The following is a 16,934-nucleotide window of genomic DNA, read 5'->3' as shown; positions in this document are numbered from 1 at the left end:
TATCTTCAATTAACTACCAGAAAACCAGAAGTATGGGGATAGGAGGGAAAAACTAGAAGAGAGCAAAGGAAGGGGTGACATTATCCAAAAAGAAATGTACTCATTACCTAACTTACAAAATGGTAACCCCTCTATACATCACCTTTATAATAACAATTTTAAAATACTTAATTTTTAAAAATCCAGAAGCCAGGGGCTGGGAAGGTGGCTCAGTGGTAGATTGCTTGCCTTGAATGCATGAGGCCCTGGGTTCGATTCCTCAGCACCACATAAGCAAAAAGAAAAAAGTCGGAAGTGGTGCTATGGTTCAAATGGTAGAGCACTAGCCTTGAGCTGAAGAGCTGAGGGACAGTGCCCAGGCCCAGAGTTCAGGCCCCACCACCAGACCCCCCAAAAAAATCCAGAAGCCAGACACAAGTGGTTCTTGCCTGTAATCCTAACTACTTAGGAGGCTGAGATCTGAGAATCACAGTTTGAAGCCAGCCTAGGCAGGAAAGTCCATTAGACCCTTAACCCCAACTACTCTTAACTACTCAGAAAAAGCCACAAGTGGCACTGTGGCTCAAATGGTGGAATGCTAGCCTTGAACAAAAAAGGTCAGGGACCATGCCCAGGAAGTGAGTTCAAGCTTCAGTACTTACAAGGGAAAAAAAAGCATGTGAATTGAATGCATAGCAATCTTATGAGATGGTATTAATCTTATTTTACACATGGGGAGAGAGACCAAGGCGTAGAGGTGTATTTAAGTGACATACCTAACATCACAAAGTCACTAGTGAGTAGAAACTGGGATTCAAGCACAAGAAATCTAAGGCCTGAGTCCATGCTCAAAGTACTACTACTAGCACACTTCTGTTAGCTTTTCAAGGCCTTTATTTAGAGGTGTTAATAGGAAAGAGTGACAAAAGCCTTTCTTCTCTTCCCAGCTTAGGGGATTGCAGTAAACTTCTGCAGCAGCCAGTGGCACATTTTGGGTTCTCCTTATTAGGGAAGTACACGTACAAAAGATCTTTCAGGGGCTGGGAAGGTGGCTCAGTGGTAGAGTGCTTGTCTTGCATGCATGAGGCCCTGGGTTTGATTCCTCAGTACTACATAAGCAGAAAAAGCTGGAAGTGGCACGGTGGCTCATATGGTAAAGCGCTAGCCTTGAGCTGAAGAGTTGAGGGACAGCACCCAGGCCCAGAGTTCAGGCCCCATAACAGACAAAAAAAAAAAAAAGGATTTTTCACCTGAAGCCTGCTTTCAGGGGATGCTATACTTAAGATGGGGGCAGGAGGGCGCGCTGGGAATGTGGCTTAGTGATAGAGTGCTTGCCTAGCATGCATGAAACCCTGGGTTTGATTCCTCTGCACCACATAATCAGAAAACACTGGAAGTGGCACGGTGGCTCAAGTGGTAGAGCACTAGCCTTGAGCAAAAAGCAGCTCAGGGACAGTGCCCAGGCCCTGAGTTCAAACCCCAAGCCTGGCAAAAAAAAAGTGTGTGTGTGTGAACTCAGAGCCTTGCCAGTTCAGCTTTTTTGCTCATAAGTGGCACTCTACCACTTGAGCCATAACTCCAGCCCAGCTTTTTCTGCTAGTTAATTAGAAGTGGAGTCTTGCCAACTTTTGCTGCCCAGGGCTGGCTGAACCTCAATTCTCCAGATCTTAGCCTTTTGGATAACTAAGATTACAAGGCATGAGCCACAGGCATGTAATAAAAGACACAATGTTTGTTTTGTGTGTGTGTGTGTGTGTGTGTGTGTGTGTGTGTGTGTGTGTGTATGTGTGTGTGTGTTTTGTCAGTTGTGGGGCCTGAACTCTGGACCTGGGCAACGTCCCTCAGCTCTTTAGCTCAAGGCTAGTGCTCTACCATTTGAGCTACAATGCCACTTCCAGCTTTTTCTGCTTATGTGGTACTGAGGAATCAAACCCAGGGCCTCATATACAAGGCAAGTACTCTCCTACTGACCCACCTTCCCAGCCCCAAGACACTATGTTTGAATGCTGATTTGATTTTGTTTTCTTTGGAACTGGTTTCTACAAATGACAGACACAAACAACCCACCACTGTGAACCATTCATCTTAACTCTAATTTTCCAGAGTTTAAGATGAGAAAAGCAAGCCAGTTGAGTAGGCTCACCTCCAGTTGCAGAGACGCACATCCTTTCAGGAATTCATTGATGTTGCTGAGGCAGCTGGCTTCTGTTTGGGGCTCCAGACAGTACTAGAGAAGCAGAGTCAAATGTCACTTGGAGATGGTCAATCTATTTCGAGCAAACTGTAACTCACCATTTGCTCATAACTAGAGGGAAGTACTGTCAATCCAGGAAGAGAAATAACCACTGAAGGAAGTGATGTCAATGTCTAAACGGTTGGTTTTTGCTTCAAATGCCACCAAGCTATTATAAATGTCATCTCATACCTTCAGCCAAATGTGGTGATAGCAAATTACAGAGAACAAGACAGATACTATTTTTTAGCTTGATTCTTGCTTTCAAGCAAAAAAGCAATATTTATTACTTTCCTCTCCCCACCCTGTGATAATTTATTGATGTTATTTTTCATTTTGGCTGTTTGCTCCATTTGATCACGTTTATCCATTTCTCAGGTTTAAGAAATTGTAAGTACATCTACTTGATCAATTAAAAAATAGAAACTAATATAAGAAGGCAAGAAGTGCTAGACTCACAGTCACATTTCTTGTTGTGTGTAAGAAAATAATTGTAGGACTGTCCCTTTAACCTTACCTAAAGTACCCACTCTAAAAATTATCCATTGTTGAGATGATGAGCTTCCAATATCAAAAATCTTCAATTTTTTGAGACTAAGTTTAGTTTCATTTTGAATGCATGTTGCATTTAACACCTATATATGCTTTGATCTCTCCCTCTCCCCCCTCCTCATTTCCCAAACCATATGTGATAATTTGGATTCTTTCTTCTAGTTCCTGTTTCCTTCCTCAATAGATTTTTTTAAGACAAAACAGCATCAGTTATTAGGCAAACTGTTATATAGACTCAGATACACCTCAAGTTCCAAGCACGTCTGTGGTGCATGGAGAAATGTAACAAGTTCCTCCACGACCCAGAACACTTGTCATTCGGGTGCTTTCCTGTTCAACATTGTGGTAGCATGTAGGGGAGAAGGCAGTGACTAAAGGATAGCGTTTAATTTTTCTGATATTTTCAACCTACAAACACAGTGAGAATGTCCAACTCTTAGAAAGATATTAAAGCAGACAATTCCCATTACTTAGGTAACAGAAAACTATCTGAAGAGTTTTATTATTGCTGCTCTGAGGTAAACAACCGCAAATTAGCCTTACCTTTTCCACTGAGCCAGGCAGAAGTCGGTTGAGCAGTTTGCACAGCACTACCCCATTTTTCAGTGAAGACATCAAGAACTCTTCCGGATCACAGATGGTCTTTTTGGGGGAATCCAAAACTCCCAAAGATATCAGCCATGTCACGATTTGCTCTTCTGGATTCATTACAGAGGCTAGTCTACTCTCTCAGGACCAACTATCTGGGGCAGTTGCAAGTATGAAGCCACATCCGTGATTGCATCTGCTGCTCTCTTCCTTTTTATGAGTTCTCTTCTGATACTTGCAGAGCAAAGGCTTAAAACCACTTTTCTTAAACAACAGTGGGACCCACTCACAATGTGGGGTTTTTTTTCTTAATCAAAGATGTACACACAGAGAAAATTGACATAAAATTCCAGGATAACATTGATTTTTATGTTCAAAGCCTGCAAAAATAAATTTATGAGGATTAAAAAAATAAAAAAGGAACACACACACACACACACACACATACACACACACACACACACACACACACACACACACACCCCACAACCCCAAAAGTCCAAACAGTGCAAAAAGATATAAAGAAAGGAAGTGAGGAGGATGCTGGGAAGGGAGGAGAGTAAAGGAAAACAAGGTGAGCCAGCACTTCAGGGGACCTTGGAAATGAGACACTCATGGGCCAGTCTGGGAAACTGCTGTCAATATAGTCTAGCCCCGGTGATAATCTGGCTTCGGTTAGGGAAAAGATGCCAATTGGCTCTTAGGTTAGACAGATCTGAGCTTCTCAGGGAACTGTGCTGGCACAAGAGAGCTCAAAGACTTAGGTAGACTGTGATAATTCCCCCAAGACATGGCCAGATATCTTTAGACACAGAGATATGTATGTTTCACCATCACTCCTTGCAAAACACATTGAGTTGCATGGTGACAATGTGCCAGGCAAATGAAGGCTGTGCCTGCTGTCAGCCATCATTGTGTATAAGCAGAAGCTAGGAGAATGGCATTTTAGTTTGCAGCCAAAAAGCTATGTTTAGGGAAATAGGCTAAGGATAACATCTGACATCCTGTTTACTTGCATTCTTTAGCAATTCTTTTTCTGGACCTGGTTCCACTACACAATCCAGCTGCAGTACCCTAAGCAAAAGCTCAGACACAGTCACATAAAGTGAGTAAAACACACTCGGAAACAGACTACTTGAGAACAAAAGAGTACTTGTCCTCTGTCTACACTATAGACTGGATGGTTTGTGTTTCTCCAACAAGAAACATCTTGCAATTAAAATGCTGCTCTGAAATAAAACTAGTCTATGACAAGAGATTTCTATAATTCTCAAACGTTTTCTACACCAGTTAAAATAGCCATACTATTGAGACACTTACAATAAGGCCAACTTCAATAGTACTACCTTATGTGGATAAATACATAGTGGTTTTTTGGCTATCCATCCCCATATATGGAAGCCATGCAGACAGTCACAGCTCTTTGCTGCTAAGCTTCAGAACCTTTCCAACACAACTGCAGGCATCTACTACTAAACGATCAGCTCACAAGATCCTACTAAACATTTTCAACATTGTCCCTTCTTGCTCTGTCATACCAACTTCTCACATTTTACTAATATTCTTAGTGCATCTGTCTGCTCCACCACAGTGGAAGCTTCCTGGAGCAAGAGTCTTCCTGTCTTGGGCACCCAGCAGAGTGTCTGGTACACACTGGAGATGTTCAGAAGTACTAAATGAAGAAATGAATGTACTCAGATGATGTTCCTGATACAGATACTACCTGATGATAACAAGGACTTTTTGTTTGCTTGTCATTATGGCACAAAAATAGACATTTCCCTTGCAAATAATTTTGACTTTGTCGAGATGAAATTGATGCATAATAAATGTCATACACTTAAAACATATGAGTTAATTGATTTGTGTGTGTGTGTGAGTGTGTGCATGCGTGCTCCAGTACTAGGGTTTAAATTCAGGCCCTCAACCACTTGCTTGGCTTTTTCCATTCAAGGATGGTGCTTTACCACTTGAGCCATACAACTACTTCCAGCTTTCTGATCGGAGATGAGTCACAGACGTTTTTGCCTCGACTGGTTTCAAACTGTAATCCTTAGATCTCAGCCTCCTACATAGCCAGGATTACAGGCATTGCCTGCCAATACTTCCCCTGATTTGATAGATTTTGATAATATTTTGATCATACTTACACTTTTTTTTTTTTTTTGTCAGTCGTGGGGCTTGAACTCTGGGCCTGGGCGCTGTCCCTCAGCTCTTCAGCTCAAGGCGAGCACTCTACCACTTGAGCTACAGCGCCACTTCCGGTTTTCTGGTGGTTTATTGGAGATAGGAGTCTCACGGTCTCTCCTGCCCGGGCTGGCTTTGAACCGCGATCCTCAGATCTCAGCCTCCTGAATAGCTAGGATTACAGGCGTGAGCCACCAGCGCCCAGCATACTTACACTTTTGATACAATAACAAAGACACACATAAGCTAGATAAACTTTTTTTTATCACCCCCAAAGTCTCAATGTGCCCTTTTGACCCTTTATTTGGTTCATTCATCTCTACATCACAAGCAACTGTGCTTCAGTACCTTTCAACTAGTTTGTACTTTTAAGAATCTGATATGGGGCTGGGAAGGTGGCTCAGTGGTAGAGCACTTGCCTTGCATGCTCGAGGCCCTGGGTTCGATTCCTCAGCACCACATAAGCAAAAAAGAAAAAAAGCCGGAAGTGGCGCTGTGGCTCAAGTGGTAAAGTGCTAGCCTTGAGCTGAAAAGCTGAGGGACAGCGCCCAGGCCCAGAGTTCAGGCCCCACGACCGGACCCAAAAAAAAAAAAGAATCTGATATAGCCGGTGGCTTATACCTGTAATTCTAGATACTTAGGAGGCTGAGGATCATGGTTCCACGCCAGCCTGGGCATAAAAAGTCAGTGAGACTCTTATCTCCAATAAACCACCAGAAAACCAGAAATGGCGCTGTGGCTAAAGTGGTAGAGTGCTTCCCTTGAGCTGAAGAGCTCAGGGACAGCGCCTAGGCCTAGAGTTCAAGCCCCACAACCGACAAAAAAAAAAAAAAAGCAGAATTTATTTGTTAATGAATTAAATTTTAAAATATGACCTATTTAGTCATGAATTTATATGTCATTTGGAAAGTTTTCTCAATTTCTCATCAAAATTTTACCCTACAAACAAAATCTAGCTGTGTTATTGAATATCACTTGCATTTTCTGCTGGAGAATAAGGAACCTAGCAAAATAGGTTTAAATCCACTGGCATCACCTAGATTTATCTGCCTCATTTTGGACACTAGCTATAACAAATTACTGTACAGAATAAAGTAAAACCAGAAGAGCAAGGCCACAGTTTCTAGGCAAGTGAACAGTTCTATTCATATAAAGACTGGAAGTTGGGCTAGGAATGTGGCTTAGTGGTAAAGTGCTTGTCTAGCATGGACGAAGCCCCGGGTTCGATTCCTCAGTAGCACATAAACAGAATAAGCTGGAAGTGGTGCTGTAGCTCAAGTGGTAGAGCAGTGGCCATGAGCCCAGAGATGCTCAGGGACAGAGCCTAGTCTCTGAGTTCATGTCTTAGGACCAGCAAAAAAAAAAAAAAAAAGATTGGAAGTTACATTTGATGTTATATGATATCAAGATAGCAAAGAATTCAGGGCTTGGAAGGTGGCTCAGTGGTAGAGCACTTGCCTTGCATGCCTGAGGCCCTGGGTTCGACTCCTTAGCACCACATAAGCAAAAAGAAAAAAGCCGGAAGTGGCGCTGTGGCTCAAGTGGTAGAGCGCTAGCCTTGAGCTAAAGAGCTGAGGGACAGCACCCAGGCCCCACAACCGGACCCAAAAAGAAAGCAAAAAATTCCAGGGCAAGCATCTAAGTGAAATGACTCAACATGGACTTAAAGAGCAGGCTTTGTCAGGCCCTTCAGGTTCACTCCTATCTATAATCCTTGCTACTCAAGAAGCTGAAATCTAAGGATCATGGTTTCAAGCCAGTCCAGGCAGGAAAAGTCCTTGAAGGTCTTTTTTCCAATTAATCACCAAAAAGTTGAAGCTTGAGGCCTGACTTAAGTGGAAAAAGCTAGAGGACAGTGTCCGACCCCTGAGTTCAAGCCCCAGGATTAGTTATGAGTAAAAAGAACAATAGTGTAAGTCCACTGAGCCTTCCTCCTCTTGCTCACTCTTACCCTAATGAAGTCTCTAGCAGAGAATTGGGCTAATTTTCCAAAAACACCTCTAGTGTTAATATCCTGGCTTGGAACCCCCTCAAAAGCTCTAAAGCACTGATTGACAAACAAGAGTATTCATAATGTTCACTTCCAAGAAATGAGTGAAAGTGGAACTTGAGCTAAAATGGTAACATTTTGTTCAAAATAACCAGATCTGCAGGAAATAAGGCAAATGTGAACATTTGCTAAACCTGAATGTTGGGTACACTGTGACCTGTTATACTATTTACTTATTTAAAATGTTCATAATTGGTTCACTTTTTTATTTCAAATCTACTGGAGCACTTGTTAAAAGGAAGATCCTAGGGTTGTGTTGCCGGATCTCTAGTGTAGAAGATCTTGAGTAGGATGGTGAGAGCCACAAAATGGAAGGGAAAGAGGTGTACAAATGCAGCAATGGTACTCACTGGACACGATGTTGAAAATGAACTGTACAACTTCTGGGTGGGGGAGGGAGGGAAAAACTGGGAAAGAAGGAAGGAATGGGTGACATCGTTCAAAAAGAAATACAATCTTGGGCTGGGAAGGTAGTTTAGTGGTAGAGTGCTTGTCTAGCATGTATGAAGCTCTGGGTTCAATTCCTCAGTTCCACATAAACAGAAAAGGCCAGAAGTGGCGCTGTGGTTCAAATAGTAAGAGCTGCAAAAGCAGCATAGGGCCAATGCCCAGGCCCTGAGTTCAGGCTGGCAAAAAAAAAAAGAAACGTACTCTTCACCTGACTTAGGTAACTGTAACCCCTCTGTAGATCACCTTTATAATAACAATAACACTTTTAAAGCCCCTCATTTAAAAAAATAAAAATTAAAAAAAAAATAGAAGTCCCCTACTTGGTTCTGTTGCATCTAGACTAAGGTCATATTTGAAGAAATGTTTTGATTTATAGCCTTCTATTCTACTCCACTTTCTGCCAATATCTAGTTAATTTTTTGTTGTTGTTGTTGGTCGTGGGGCCTGAACTCTGGGCCTGAGCACTGTCCCTCAGCTCTTCATCTCAAGGCTTGCTCAGCCTGGTCCGGTGGCTCACGCCTATAATCCTAGCTACTCAGGAGGCTGAGATCTGAGGATCTCGGTTCAAAGCCAGCCTGGGAAGGAAAGTCCGTGAAACTCTTATCTCCAATTAACCACCAGAAAACCGGAAGTGGTGCTGTAGCCCAAGTAGTAGAGTGCTCACTTTGAGCTGAAGAACTGAGGGACAGCGCTCAGGCCCAGAGTTCAAGCCCCACGACTGACAATAAATAAATAAATAAATGGATAAATAAATAAATAAATAAAGGCTAGCGCTCTAATACTTGGGCTAGAGAGAGCACCACACTTCCAGCTTTTTCTGTTTATGTGGTGCTGAGGAATCAAACCCAGGGCTTCATGCATACGAGGCAAGCACTCTACCACTGAGTCACCTTCCCAGCCTCTCTAGTTCATTTTTTGGTGCTATTACTGGAACTTGAACTCAGTCTGGTGTTAAGCGTGGGCCTTGTTCAAGGCCACCACTTTACCACTTGATCCACAGTTCTACCTTCTGGATTTTTTTTGTTGTTGGTGGTGGTGGTAGTGGGGCTTGAACTCTGGGCCTGGACACTGTCCCTCAGCTCTTCAGTTCAAGGCTAGTGCTCTACCACTTGACCCACAGTGCCACTTCTACTTTTTCTGGTGGTTTCCTGGAGATCAGAATCTCACAGACTTTCCTGCCTGGGCTGGCTTTGAACCGTGATCCTCAGATTTCAGCCTCCTGAGTAGCTAGGATTACAGCCATGAGCCACCAGCACTCAGCTTCTTCTGGATTTTTTTGATAGTTAGAGATAAGTCTCACAAACTTTTCTGCTATGGCTGCCTTTAAACCATAATCCTACTCTTGAGCAGCTATGTGTGAATCACTGGAATTGGGCTCTCTAGTTCATTTTATTTTATTTTTTGGTCCAGTTGTGGGGCCTGAACTGTGGGCCTAGGCGCTGTCCCTCAGCTCTGCAGCTCAAGGCTAGCATTCTACCACTTGAGCCACAGCACCACTTCCAGCTTTTTTCTTTTTGCTTATGTGGTGCTGAGGAATCAAACCCAGGGCCTCAGGCATGCAAGGCAAGCGCTCTACCACTGAGCCACCTTCCTAGCCCCTCTAGTTCATTTTAATATGCACATGAAAAACAATCCAGCATCAAGTCCACTCAGTTCTCTAACCTCCTATTACTACAATTTTATCACCTCTCAGATCATGTTTATGCCTGTTCTGTGAACAGGACCCTTCATTTAAAAAGAGGTTGGGGGGGTTGGGAAGTTGGCTCAGTGGTAGAGTGCTTACCTTGCATTCATGAGACCCTCAGTTTTATTCCTCAGCACCACATAGCAGAAAAAGCTGGAAGTGGCGCTGTGGCTCAAGGGGTAGAGCGCTAGCCTTGAGCTGAAAAGCTGAGGGACAGTGCCCAGGCCACAGAGTTCAGGCCCCATGGCCAACAAACAAACAACAACAACAAAAAAACCTTTCTTAGTTGATACAATGTTAAGTAGTGTGTGTCCGTGTGTGTGTGTGTGTGTGTGTGTGTGATTGTGTGTGTCTGTGCTGGTCCTGGGGCTTGAACTGGGGCCTTGGCACTGTCCTTGAGCTTTTTTTGCTCAAGGCTAGTATTCTACCACTTGAGCCAAAGCTCCACTTCTGGCTTTTTGGTGATTAATTGGAGATGAGTCTCATAGGGCTGGGAAGGTGGCTCAGTGGTAGAGCGCTTGCCTTGCATGCATGAGGCCCTGGGTTCGATTCCTCAACACCACATAAGCAGAAAAAGCCAGAAGTGGGGCTGTGGCTCAAGTGGTAGAGCACTCATCTTGAGCTGAAGAGCTGAGGGACAGCGCCCAGGCCCAGAGTTCAGGCCCCGCGACTGGACCCAAAAAAAAAGATAAGTCTCATAAACTTTCCTGTCTGAGCTAGCTTCAAACACTGACCCTCAGATAACAGACTTCTGAGTTGCTGGGATCACAGGTGTGAGTCACCAGTGCCTGCTACCATGTTAAATTTCATAAGTAAACTATAGAGGGGAGACAATGAAAGAAGAAACTCCACTTCCTGTTTCTGGTAAGGTCTCTCCACAAAGTTCTCGTTGAGCTCCCAGCTTTCCTTGCGCCAATCTTGAGCTGCTCTGGCTTCCCCAAAGCACACTAGGCAGCGGCCTCCCCTGGGACTACCCTTGGGCGGTTTTGTAGTCAAGTGGTCTCTGTTTAGACACTTCCTTTGTGAAGTAGCACAGCAGAGGAACACAAGTCCAGCAAGTTCCTCTAGTTTAGCACTACACAACTTCTCTAACAAGACCTGGATTTCAGCCCTGGGTGCACAGGAGGGTTATGACAGCTTAGGGGGTGTGAAATTTTAACTCAACATTGTTATATTATCAGCTATTCTCCATTACATCTGCTCCTCTGCTCTCTCCCTCTCTGGTCTTTCAAACTTCCCTTTTCTTTTTTTGTTTTGTTTTTTCTTTTGTTTGTGTGTGTGTGTGTGTGTGTGTGTGTGTGTGTGTGTGTGTGTGTTGTCAGTTGTGGGGCCTGAACTCTGGGCCTGGGCGCTGTCCCTCAGCTCTTGAGCTCAAGGCCAGTGCTCAACCATTTGAGCCACAGCGCCACTTCCAATACTTCCCTTTTCTTCTCACTAATCAATCCCTCAACATTTCAGTCTCCTGTTTTTGTTAATTGCTTGTGTTGCACTTTCCCTGTTTAAATTTGTGTTAAATTTTCCCTGTTAAATTTGTGTGGCTTCTGTCTTGAACTTAAATTGACACATTTTGTTATCTTCAAAAAGGACTTCCTCTCCACTGCAGCAAAGCAGCAGCAAGGGGGCACTCTATATTTTCTCATCATACAAACTTGTCTGCTGCCTCTATCGCGAACCCAAACATCTTGTTTACTACACACATATCTTTCCAACTCACTTGTTCAGTTACTCCATTCATGTTTTATCTGAGCAGGTAGGACTGACTGTAGGGGAGGAGACAGAAGAATGGAGAGAGGAATGGGAGGGGGGAGAATACAGTTACAATACTCAATATATATTTGTGAAAATAGAAGCAGAAAACTTGGAGGTACAGGTGAGACTGGAAGAAATGGAAGAAAAATAATGAAAGGAGTGACACTGATCAAAATGCTCTGTACATATAAATTGACATGTTAAATTTTTTTTCTTGGTTTTTTTTTTTTTTTTTTTTTTGTCAGTCAAGGGCTTGAACTCTGGGTCGGATCACTGTCCCTGAGCTCTTCAGCTCAAGGCTACCACATTGAGCCACAGTGCCACTTCCAGTTTTCTAGTAATTAACTGCAGATAAGAATCTCATGGAAGACCCCATGGTTTCCCTTATTTGCAATATCTAGTATATGTCTGAGTCAAGCAGAAAAGGTCAGATAAGGTGATGTTAGGGAAATGAACCCTAAGATATGTATTGAAATTGTTTTTTCTTTCATGCGATTGTTTCTAACACATTTATAAGATTATTTCTTTGTTGCTTTGTATGTCCCTCCCCCACAGTATAACCCCTGCTTTCAAAGTATTTGATGTCGGTATAATTTGTGGAGGGGAAGGGGAAAAACAAATCATTTAAATAAGGATACAGGTGGACCCATTGCAACAATGAGATGTACAAGTTATTATGTCGAAAAATGAAGTTTACAACTTTGGTGCGGGGGGGGGGGGGGGCCCACGGGGAGGATTGGGGGAGGCGGGGAGGAGGATGGGAAGGGATGGGAAGGGGAAACAAAGGAGGAGGCTACAATGCTTGATAAGAAATGTACTCATTATCTTGCCCATGTAATTGTAACCGCTCTGTACCGTTATTTTCACAATAAAACAAAACAAAGATAAAAAAGAATCTCATGGAGTGGCTGGGAAGGTGGCTCAGTGGTAGAGCGCTTGCCTTGCATGCATGAGGCCCTGAGTTCGAATCCTCAGCACCACATAAGCAGAAAAAGCTGGAAGTGGTGCTGTGGTTTAAGTGATAGAGCGCTAGCCTTGAGCTGAGGAGCTGACGGACAGCACCCAGGCCCAGAGTTCAGGCCCCATGACCAGCAAAAAAAAAAAGAAAGAATCTCATGGACTTTCCTGCCAGGGCTGGGTTTGAACTGAGATCCTCAGATCTCAGCCTCCTGTGTAGCTAGGATTACAGGTGTGAGCCACCAGTGCCCAGGTTTATGCCATAACTTCTTTGTTTAGTGCTGGCACTCTACCATTTGAGCCATAGCTCCACTCTTGGCTTTTGTATGAAATGTTATGCCATGTGATTAGTTGGAGATAAGAGTCTCATGGACTTTTCTACCTGGGCTATCTTGAAACATTGATTCTTAGATCTCAGCCTCCTAAGTTACTAAGATTATAGATGTGAATCACTGGCAACCAGCTATTATCTTTAAATAGCTATGGAAAGGGTATCAGGGCTGATTGTTGATGGCTCATACTGGTAATCCTAGCTACTCAGGAGGCTGAGATCTGAGGATCGCAGTTCAAACCCACCCTAGGCAGGAAAGTCTGTGAGACTCTTATCTCCAATAAACCACTAGAAAACAGGAAGTGATGCTGTGGCTCAAGCGGTAGAGTGCTGGCCTTGACCTGAAGAGTGCAGGGACAGCGCCCAAGCCCAGAGTTCAAGCCCCACAACTGACAAAAAAAAAAAGAAGTTATGGCATAGTTCGCATGCCCTGAGCTCAAGCTCCAGTACACACACACACACACACACACACACACACACACACACACACACACACACACACACACACACACACACACACACACACACACACACACACACACACACACACACACACACACACACACACACACAGAGCGCTAATAAAAACAAACAAATAATAGCCTGTGCTGGTGACTCATGCCTGTAATATTGAAGGGTTAAAGTACTTGAGGCAGTGACCATTTGTTGCTTGTTTCAGAGCAGAGCAACACGTGGTGCTAAAACACCTGATTGTGTGCCTTTATAAGCCCTGCAAATCCTTAGCTCGGGGCTCTCCTCCTAGGCTCCACTGTGTCGGAGTGTAGGACGAGGCCCGAGCTGCAGCCTGTCTAAATAAAACCTTAAAACAGCTGTAAAGTCTGACTCTCGGTGGTCTTCTTGGTGGGGGTCCTGCGACCTGGGCACAACAGTATTAGCTGCTCAGGAGGCTGAGATCTGAGAATTATTATTTGAAGCCGGCCAGGGCAAGAAAGTCTGTAAAACTTTTATTTCCAATTAACCACCCAAAAGCCAGAATTAAACCTATGACTCAAGTTGTAGAGGTCTAGCCTTGACCAAAAAACAAACAACAGAAAAAGCTCAGGGAGTACACCTAGGCCCTGAGTTCAAACATCAGGACCTGCCCAAATAAATAATCAATTAATTGATTAAAATAAAATAAAAAGACCATTCATAGAATGGGAAGAAAATATTTAAATATTTACAAGTAATATAGCTTGTGAAAGAGACTTATATTTCCATAAAGAACTCATAGCTCAATAATAAAAAGACAAATGACTATATAAATGAGTAAACTCTATGCATAGACATTTCTCCAAATGAAAAGATGTTCAACATCATTAGCAATCAGGGAAATGCAAATCAAAACCACAACGGAATTCCACTTCACACCCATTAGGATGGCTGTAATCAAGAGGACAGATAACAACTAGTAATGGTGAGGGAAAAATTAGAACCCCCACACACACACACTTGGCTGGTGAAGATGTAAAATTGTGAGGCTGCTGTAGAAAAGTTTTGGAGTTCCTAAGTTGTGGGGTACAATTATCATCTGGTCCGTTAATTCTACCTCAGAAAAATAAAATGTGGAATAAGGGAAGGGGTAACATTGTCCAAAAAGAAATGTACTCTTTGGAAGTGGTGCTGTGGCTCAAGTGGTAGAGTGCTAGCCTTGAGCTGAAGAACTCAGGGACATCGCCCAGGCCCAGAGTTCAAGCCCCACAACCAACAAAAAAAAATATAAAAAGCTTTGAGATGTAGTTTTTCTCTCTTGTGGAACAGTAACCCTCCTGTATACCACCTTTATAATAACAATTAAATAATTAAATACACGAAATAAAAATATGTTCACATAAAAAACAATATACCAGGCTGGGAATGTAGCCTAGTGGTAGAGTGCTTGCCTAGCATACATGAAGCCCTGGGTTCGATTCCTCAGTACCACATAAACAGAAAAAATTGGGAGTGGTGCTGTGGCTCAAGTGGTAGAGTACTAGCCTTGAGCACAGAGAGGCTCAGGGACAGAGTCCAGGTCGGGAGTTCTAGCCCCAGGATTGGCAAAAACAAACAAACAAACAAATGATATACCAGTATTCAAACCATCATTATGAGCATAGTGCCAGTGGCTCACACTTATCATCCTAGTTACTCAGGTGACTGAAATCTGATTGCAGTTTGAAGCCAGTCTAGGTGAGAAATTTCATGAGATTCTTACCTACAATTAGGCACCTAAATAAATAAATAAATAGCTGGAAGTAGAGCTGTGGCTCAAATTGATACAGTGCTAGTCTTGAGCACAAAAGCTTAGGGACAGAGCCCATGCCCTAAATTCAAGCCTTTGGATCAGCACAAAAGAAAAAATAAATAAATAGGGCTGGGGTAGTTCAGTGGTAGAGTGCTTGCCTCACATGCCTGACGCCATGGGTTCAATTCCTCAGCACGATATAAACAGAAAAAGCTGGAAGTGGCTCTGTGGCTCAAGTGGTAGAGTGCTAACCTTGAGGGACAGCACCCAAGCCCAGAGTTCAAGCCCCACAATTGACAAAAATAAATAAATAAACAGCATTATCATAACAGCAAAAATTTGTAAGTCACTCAAATACTCATCACCTCACTCATGAAAAAATGAGCTGTTACAATATAAAATTAGCCACACAAAATAAAGTTCTGATACAAGTACACTACACCATGGAAATAGCCTAAAAACATATACCATGTGAAAAAACTTCAACACAAAAGACACTGCATAAGGCTGGGAAGGTGGCTCAGTGGTAGAGTGCTTGCCTTGCATGCATGAGGCTCTGGGTTCGATTCCTCAGCACCACATAAGCAGAAAAAGCTAGAAGTGGTGCTGTGGTTCAAGTGGTGGAGCTCTAGCCTTGAGCTGAAGAGCTGAGGAACAGCACCCAGGCCCAGAGTTCAGGCCCCATGACCAACAACAACAACACAAAGAAAGACACAGCATAGTGAATTTACCTATTTGAAATGTTGAGAATAGGCAAACCATAGAGATGGAAAGTAAAACAAGAATTTGTGAGGGCTGGGTGAGAACTGAGGGGGATAAGGAATGACTGCTGAAGGGTAAAAGGGGGGTTTGTATGGAGGAGTTGAGGGGAGATACAGTGGCACGAATGGTCTAAAACTGATTTGGGTGTGGTTGTGTAACACTTGCATATACAAAAGGCCACAGAATCATATACTTTAAATATCTAAATTGTGGACTATGTTAATTACCTCTAAATAAACCTGCGTTTTTATTAGTATCAATGAGTTGTCCAAGAGCTTTTCATTTTGAGATGTCCATATATGCATTCACTGTACTTTGAGCACGCAATCCTTGTCACTCTCTTGTTCTGTTCTCCCTCTTTCCCAAGACATTCTCAACTGGCATCATTGCTCCATTTTCACACATGTACAAAACACATAAAATGCTGGGCACTGGTGGCTCATGCCTATAATCCTAGCTACTCAGGAGGCTGAGGTCTGAAGATCACGGTTCAAAGCCACTCCAGGCAAGAAAGTCCATAAGACTCTTATCCCCCAAAAAACACCAGAAAACCCGAAGTGGCACTGTGGCTCAAGTGGTAGAGCACTAGCTTTGAGCTGAAGAACTCAAGAGTCAGGGCCCAGGCCCAGAGTTCAAGCCTCACGACCAACAAAAACAGAATACATAAAGTATTTTGACCATATTCACCCCCCCCCCGTCTTTCACCCTCTCTATTCACCCTCCCCCTTCTCCCATTAGTTTGTTTTCTTTTCTTTTTTTCTTCTATATAGGTCTGGAAATCTTGATCTTCCTGCCTCAGCCTCTGTGTTTGCTTTTTGTTTTTTATTTTTGGTCATGGGGCCTGAACTCTGGGCCTGGGCGCTGTCCCTCACCTCTTCAGCTCAAGGCTAGCACTCTACCACTTGAGCCACCTTCCCAGTCCCCGCTTCTCCCATTAGTACCCATGTGTTTCACCATCCTAACATTCATTTTTGTTAAAGTACATGCTAATTGTTCGAAGGGACTCCACCATAGTATTTCATATATACATATACCATACTTAATCAAATTGACCCACCTGCCTACCCTTACTTTCTGCAATTCCCCTCCCCATTATTCAACAGCTTTCAGCAAGTTTTGTTTCATTCACATATGAAATATACTTCAGTACTGTTCACCCTCTAACATTGTCTTTTCCTTCCTCCCTCC

At 43.2% G+C, this 16,934-nt stretch overlaps 1 protein-coding gene across 4 annotated transcripts in view; it reads right to left on the bottom strand.

Annotated features, from left to right (window-relative positions):
- The window catches only part of Arhgef6 (Rac/Cdc42 guanine nucleotide exchange factor 6), a 118,773-nt gene extending 115,159 nt beyond the window's left edge, over window positions 1-3,614 (bottom strand). For 2 of the 4 annotated variants that reach the window (XM_070039649.1, XM_070039650.1), the window contains exons 1-2: window positions 3,308-3,614; window positions 2,123-2,206 (exon numbers count right to left, since the gene is read on the bottom strand). In XM_070039649.1, coding sequence (XP_069895750.1) covers window positions 2,123-2,206; window positions 3,308-3,472 — 249 coding nt within the window. In that variant the 5' untranslated portion in view covers window positions 3,473-3,614. The remainder of the gene's footprint in view (window positions 1-2,122; window positions 2,207-3,307) is intronic. The other 2 variants (XM_070039648.1, XM_070039651.1) reach the window with 1 other exon arrangement.
- Window positions 3,615-16,934: the final 13,320 nt, after the last annotated feature.

Source organism: Dipodomys merriami, unplaced genomic scaffold (genome assembly GCF_024711535.1).
Source record: "Dipodomys merriami isolate MVZ:Mamm:240054 unplaced genomic scaffold, mDipMer1.0.p SCAF_3, whole genome shotgun sequence".
NCBI lineage: Eukaryota > Metazoa > Chordata > Mammalia > Rodentia > Heteromyidae > Dipodomys > Dipodomys merriami.
Note: the sequence above shows the minus strand (reverse complement) of the source record. Positions and strands in the feature narration are given on the sequence as shown.